General features: G+C 35.4%; 1 protein-coding gene across 1 annotated transcript in view; it reads right to left on the bottom strand.

The window, feature by feature from the left end:
- Positions 1-214: 214 nt before the first annotated feature.
- LOC150079854 (WD repeat domain phosphoinositide-interacting protein 4-like) overlaps positions 215-7,047 on the bottom strand; it is a 59,894-nt gene continuing 53,061 nt past the window's right edge. The window contains exons 11-12 of the mRNA XM_090382403.1: positions 2,054-2,173; positions 215-425 (exon numbers count right to left, since the gene is read on the bottom strand). Coding sequence (XP_090238529.1) covers positions 2,064-2,173 — 110 coding nt within the window. The 3' untranslated portion in view covers positions 215-425; positions 2,054-2,063. The remainder of the gene's footprint in view (positions 426-2,053; positions 2,174-7,047) is intronic.

Here is a 7,047-nt window from a genome sequence, read left to right as displayed (position 1 = left end):
TTCAACATCAAACAGTTAACTATTATATCATGCAGTTCACTATACACGACTGGCACTACACACCCTTATGTTCTAGGTTCCTAAACTGTCAGTTTGACTGATGAAAGTTACCATAATAACCGAAAGCTATTTGTACTGTATGTATTTAATATATGTGTTTTATAATTTAATATTAAACTTGTCATTTATTTACTCTGTCTTCCGTTTCGCTCTGTGCTACGTAATAACTCACTGTGGATGAGTTATTACGTATTTCTACTCCTCCTTGTAAGTAGACCTTTCACATGTTCCTGTAGCAGATGATCTTCCTACTGTCAATAACAGGGTACTTCTGTTCTTCTTCAAACATAGGCAAATTTCTAGCCAATCAGAAAGATTCACAAACCACAGCACCAATCAAGGACACCTGCAGCTCTTCATTTCATCTAGAGAGAAATAAAAACAGAAAACAATCATAAAACAATCATATGATCACAAGTGAAGGACTATATGGTCAACATCCCATTTCCTTGTTAATTGGCCTCCAGTTCAGATGCCAAGCTACAGTAACAAATAAGGGCTATTCAACAAAGAATGATTATAATTCCCCCCCCATAATACCTTTATGGCTCTTTTCAAATATAAGTAAAAAAAAAATCACAGGGTGCAAGGTCACGGCTGTACAGTGAAGGAGGAACACATTTGACATTAATGCTAGTTAAATATTCAATATCAAATTCATCATGACAATGTGAAGAAGGTTACCATCATCCAGCCACCTGCATGATGCGACGAATGTGATCCCAAAAAGTGTGCAGTACAGTTCTGTATTTAGTCATTACGATGTGGCACAACATGTTGGTAAACCATTCCTTGACTGTCAAACAAAGAGATGACCACAACCTTTCATGCAGAAGTCACAACTTTTGCTTTTTTTTCAGTGTTAGTGATGAATGACGTAGACTTCCAGAGTTTTATTGCTTACTCTCTGGGTCGAAATGATGTGTCTCATCCACCATTATCACCATCTTCAGCAACCATCCATTGCAGCTCCTGACAAACAAAAACCTCCACACCAATGTGCCGTTGTTGGGTGTGAGTAGTCTTGGAACCCAGCATCACAAACACATCATGTGCAAATGGTCATGGAGAATACTGTGTATGCTTCCTACTGATATTCTCAACATCTCTGCTAGTTGTCACACTGTTGTATGACAATCTTCTCTCATGATTACAGAAGCAGTGTTTATGGTTTCTGTGATGATAGCAGTGGTTAGAGCTCCTGGACTGCTCATTTTTATGATTGAATCATTTCCATTTTTAAACATTCTAAACTACCTGCAAGCTGTGCTATACAAAAGTGTAAATTCACCATAAGCCTCTTTTAACATTTCATACACTTCTGCTGATGTTTTCTTGAGACGGAAACAGAATCTCAGGGCAGAATACTGTTCCTGGTGTGCCACGTCCACAGATAACAGATTGTGCAATGTTTAAGTAATTTTGTCCTTTCTAAACTCCATCTAATAATTTATAACTGTCAAACAATGATTTTGTTTTTTTTCTTGGGATATAGTCTTATGGAAACCATTTCAATAGCATGGTAAATTATAATAGGTGTTGAAACCTAAAAGGAATGAATAAAAACAATTCTATTTTTAAAATCATTCAAAAGAAAATTTTTACACAACTACATAAACAACATCATTTAGTCATCTTTATAAATAATTCAAATCATCCAGATCTGACAAATGCACTTTATCTCTGCCCCTTGTTTCATAATCCTGGTAGATGTGGTAAAAAAAAAAAAAAAACAAACACCTCTAAAATTAACTTAAATCTTGAAAATGCATCCAGAACTGGATGCATTTTTGTGCATTTTCAAGAAGTGCATTTATCAGCTACAATAATTTACAAATTTGTACTATTTTTTTAAATCAGGCAGTAGCTTTCACAAAGTTTTATCATGGCATACTGATGCAGTATAATTTGAAAGATGCATATATAAAATTTATTGCAAGATATTTACAAATATACACTTACATTACACTTGTTTAATTAAACAGGGACATACCAGTTTAAATTTAGAAATCACTATCTTCACAGATATCCTTAAAGACATCAAATGCTTCTCTGTTACAGTTGCCATCTTGTGTAAAAACATACTTGTGGAAAGTTCCATCCACACATATAGCTGCAATGTAAAAGAATTTTAACAAATGCTGCATTCCAAATTTACTCTTAAAAAAAAAAAAAAAAAAAAAAAAACATTTTATAAGCAGTTTCATTTACCACTTAAATACTTTGCATATTTAGACTAAGGCGCATTTAGGGCTAGAGCCTCAAGCTGCGAACAAATTTGGACTATGTATATATAAAGTGCGTTAGCATCATAATACACAGCCATTTCTGAATAAACAGAAAATTTTTAAGGCGGCATCGTTTTAGGTTATAACCTAAAACGATGCCGCCTTAAAAATTTTCTGTTTATTCAGAAATGGCTGTGTATTATGATGCTAACGCACTTTATATATACATACTTTGCATATTTATAGTATGATTGCTTCGTGAAAAATATTTTTTAAAGTAAAACATTTTCCAAACTTTTATTACTTGCAATAAAATTCCATGATTCAACGGAGTTTAAGAATATAAGTTTTTAACAGTTGAGATCTTATTTTATAACCAGTTTTCAAATGATCAGTGAAAGAATTCTGCAATACTGAAGGTACAAGCAAATGTTTATTTATTTATTATTTTTTTTTTTTTTGGCTGATGTTACATAAGCTTGCTTCCTTGCATCCCATGCCTCTACTATTACTACTAATGGAAATAATGAATAATCTCAAAACATTTGCAAGATACAGAACAATACTTTACTCTGTATCTCAAAGAAGTAGAATAATTTAACAAACAGCATAAAGTTTATCTGTCTTTCTTTTGGATAATTTATAATGAAGCTGAATTACTCTACTTACAACTTTCCTACCACTCTTATTTTGCTATTATTTCCTTTTTGAAAAAAATACATGTCATAGTTAAATACCATTTATCAACCACTAAAGAAATGAAACTGGTAACAAATGATATGCCAGGACAAACAAGAATGTGGGCAAAGGAGTTTGCAAATGAGGAAGTAACTACTGTACATTTCCAATAAAATTAAATACTGATTCACTTTTGCCTCTATCATTCCCAATGCCATGAATAACTGATCAACATTTGTTATTGTTCAGAATTGGTAATCCTTCCAGATCAGCACCTCCTAAACTGTAGTTTCAGTGGTATTATATTTTCCATGCAGTAATGCATTTTGTTCTTTTATATCACTTTGTATATGAGAATATGCCAACACATTCTGATTCAATGTGACTTTAAATTTACTGCAATATCATGTGGACGAAACATGGATGTCATTTGACCATAAATGCTGCATTTGAGGAATGAAAGTACATTGGAAAGAAATACACAACCTCCATAATTACTATATACATATGCTGTGCTGCCACTTTATTAGGTACACCCTGGTGTGCACACAAAAGGTTTGTCCAACAACATTCCAAGTCACATGACCACAGTTGTGGATATAAATGCAGCAGAACAACCTTTCTAGTATCAGTTAAGTGTACAAACTGTAGCAAGAATGGGGAAAAGGAATGATCTAATGGACTTCAAACGTGGCATGGTAGTAGGTGCAAGATGTGCTGCTGGAGAACTCTGAAACAGCAGTTCTTCTGAATGTTTCATGCACCACAGTTTCAAGGGTGCAAACAGAAAACATCCTCTCAACGGCACTCCTGTGCAAGAAAATCGCTTGTTGATAAGAGAGGTTAGAGGAGGATTGCTAGAATTGTGCAAGCAAACAGACTGGCCACAATGTCGCACATCATATCAGAATACAACTTTGGTACGCAGAACAAAATAGCACGCCTCCTGTGGGCACAGCAACACCAGCACTGGACTATCAAGGATTGGAAAACGAGTAGAAGTTCCTGGTGCATCATGTTGATGGAAGGCTCAGAATTTCGCAAAAACAACATGAATCCATGAATCTGTCATGTCTGACGACTACTGTGCAAGGTGGTGGGGACAGTGCTATGGTGTGGGGAATGTTTTCTTGGCACAAGTTGGGTCAGTTTGACAGTTGTCAGTTTATCCTCAGTCAGATGGTTACTTCCAGCAGGATAATACGCCGGTACACAAAGCCCAAATCACTATGGAATGGTTCCAGGAAAATGACAATGACTTTTTTTTGCTGCAGTCACCTGATCAGTCCCTGGATCTCAATCCTATTGAACATCTTTGGGATGAGCTGGAAAGGGCTGCAGGCCTACACCTCCACCAAATCTCAAGGAACTGCATGACACACTCATGTCTGCATGGTACTCCATTCCTGCACGTTTTCAGCATCTTGTTCAATCCATGCCTAGACAAATTCAGGCTCAACACACTACTAGGTAGGTATACCTAATAAAGTGGCAGCACAGAGCAGATGCATGAAACTGGAATATACCCCATACATTGTTATAATTTCCATGCAAAATAAAAATGTCTTATATGCAGTGAATACTCATCTGCCTTTCTGGAAAAGTCTGAAATTTATGTCATGAGATAAAATTAATTACCTTTGATGACAGCTTGCCAACAGCTTGGACAAAAAGCAAAGCAACTCTGTTACAACTTCTTAGAAGCAATTTCACAAGAAACTGTCAAAAACATTTCAGAAAAAGTTATTCATCCACTGATTTATATTGTTTAGTCCTGCCCTTTTCTGTGGTTGGCCTTCCATTGATAGGCTGATCACAGAAGAAAGTAGAAAGAACGAGCTGCAGATGAGATAAGATGGTCTCAGAATGCTTTGCATACTTTGTAAATGCTTTCCAAATTATTCCTTCTAATTATAACACACTGTAGCATATAATTATTGAGTTAAATTATAATACCTATGTATACTGCAATTCCCATACACATTTCATATGTAAAACCAACACCCATGTCAGAACATTCTCTCAAGGTTATTATAGCTATTACATTGTTAAACAATGTATACATTACCAGATGCCTGCACTCAGTTTGCATTATACTATTGGTGAACAATGTGCTGTGATCAGAAGGGATCAAACCTTCTCAGATTCACAGAACATTAGTACAATGTGGAAAAGATGTATGAATGGGGAAGGTTAGAAGTGAAACTGTATATCATTATTGAATATGTCAGACTGCCTGCAGGATCTTTGTCAACCACACCTTTTTCTGCCACTTCTTAAACCTTTCCATCCATTCATATGCTTTTCTTTGACCATTAGACATTTCTCCATATTGAATTAAAATCTGATTCCCAGCAGGTTGCTCACTGACAGCACAAATAAACTATGCAGCCAGTAAGATTACACCTTGCCTGTACAAAACAAACTCAGTGCAGGAAAATGGTGACATGTAGATTTGTCTAACACAGTAGGTATGATCTAGGGGTGTGTTCTGACATGGGAGTTCGTTTTACAGGCAAATTGTGTTTACTTTTTGAATTAACTGTCATTTATTTTTGCCACATTACAAACATCTGAAGATAATTATGAAATTGGAAATTATAAACATTTTATGAGATGCTGGAATATATATACAGTGGATTCCGGTTATTTGGGCCACCGGTTAATCGGGGCAGCCATTTATTTGGGGCAAATCTTAAAAAACAGAAACCAATCGAGAAAATAGCCAGGGCTTACTTCACTTAATTGGTACAGCATGCTGTTTAATCGCGGCACTGGAGATTACCCTATGTTTGTCTCCGACGGTACCACGTGGTTCGGTCAAAATTCTGGAGGTCACAACCATAAATCAATAAAAACAATTAGCAGTCACCTGTTTATTGGGCTTTTCTGTTAGTGAAATCTATCATAAACGGATAGTAAACTCGATTTTATTGAATTCGCGATAATACCAACAGCTGGAATTATGTGGGTTATTATGGTGAAATGTGTTTACACTTCCATGAAATCTTCAATCATATAAAAAAATTAATTTTAAGATCTCTTCATTCCTATTTTTAAAGTTTTGTAACTCGTTACTCCGTTCTCACTTGCGTGTATTGTGTTACTTGCAATTTGTGTGTGCCGTGTTCTTTGTTATTGATTGCTTATCTTTTCACTGTTTTAAATTTTAACCCCACCCCAAATGTCAGTGAACAGAAATGTCAACTAGTTTGTATGTACATATTAATTATTCCGATTATCACATATATTCTTCTGATTTTAACGCATCATTTAATTTTTTAATTGGTAAGGTAATAAAGGGTAAATTTGTGCTTAATATATCTTTGCTTTTATAGCCTGCGGATAATATTCCTCCTATTTTCTCTAATTAGAATCGCTATTTAATAGAATTAAAATTCAATTCACAAATGTGATCACAATGACCGGCGTTTACTACACATCGTATAATGAAGGGTACTTTACTATGGTGAGTTCGTCGTAATGTGATTTGATTGTACACTGAACCAATTGTAAAAAGGGGGGGGGGGTACATTGTATTTTTAACTATTTATGTGAAATTTCGGATAATTGGGGCAGCCACTTAATCGGCCAAAATGCACTAGTCCCGATGTGTCCCAAATAAGCGGAATGGACTGTATATATAAAAAAGTTTTGGAATTATGTAGGGATTAAAAATATGCTTGGCAACCATAAAAAAAAAAAAAAAACACACACACACACTACTACTAATATGAAAATCACCAAAGCAACCACTTGGGTTATGAATTTTTTTTTTTTTTTTAAACTACTGCTGTTAGACTATCTATATATTAAGTGCAATAGCATCATTAATACACAGCCATTTCTGAATTAGCAGAATAAGGTGGCATCTTTTTAAGTTATATCTCATATTGTGAATACCTTCACGAGTTGCCACGATATTGCACTACTTCGAATAAGTAACGCTTCACCTAAGGAGAAGACCAATGTTACTTATTCTCAGATAGGTACCACCACCACCCACCCAGACTGCACCGTTTCAGGGCTATTTGGCCCTTCTTCGGTGGGTGGGTAGGTACCCAAGTGATGCAATGGCGGT

The sequence above is a fragment of the Mastigoproctus giganteus genome, chromosome 10 (genome assembly GCF_048544385.1).
Source record: "Mastigoproctus giganteus isolate SK-2022 chromosome 10, ASM4854438v1, whole genome shotgun sequence".
Taxonomy (NCBI): domain Eukaryota; kingdom Metazoa; phylum Arthropoda; class Arachnida; order Uropygi; family Thelyphonidae; genus Mastigoproctus; species Mastigoproctus giganteus.
Note: the sequence above shows the minus strand (reverse complement) of the source record. Positions and strands in the feature narration are given on the sequence as shown.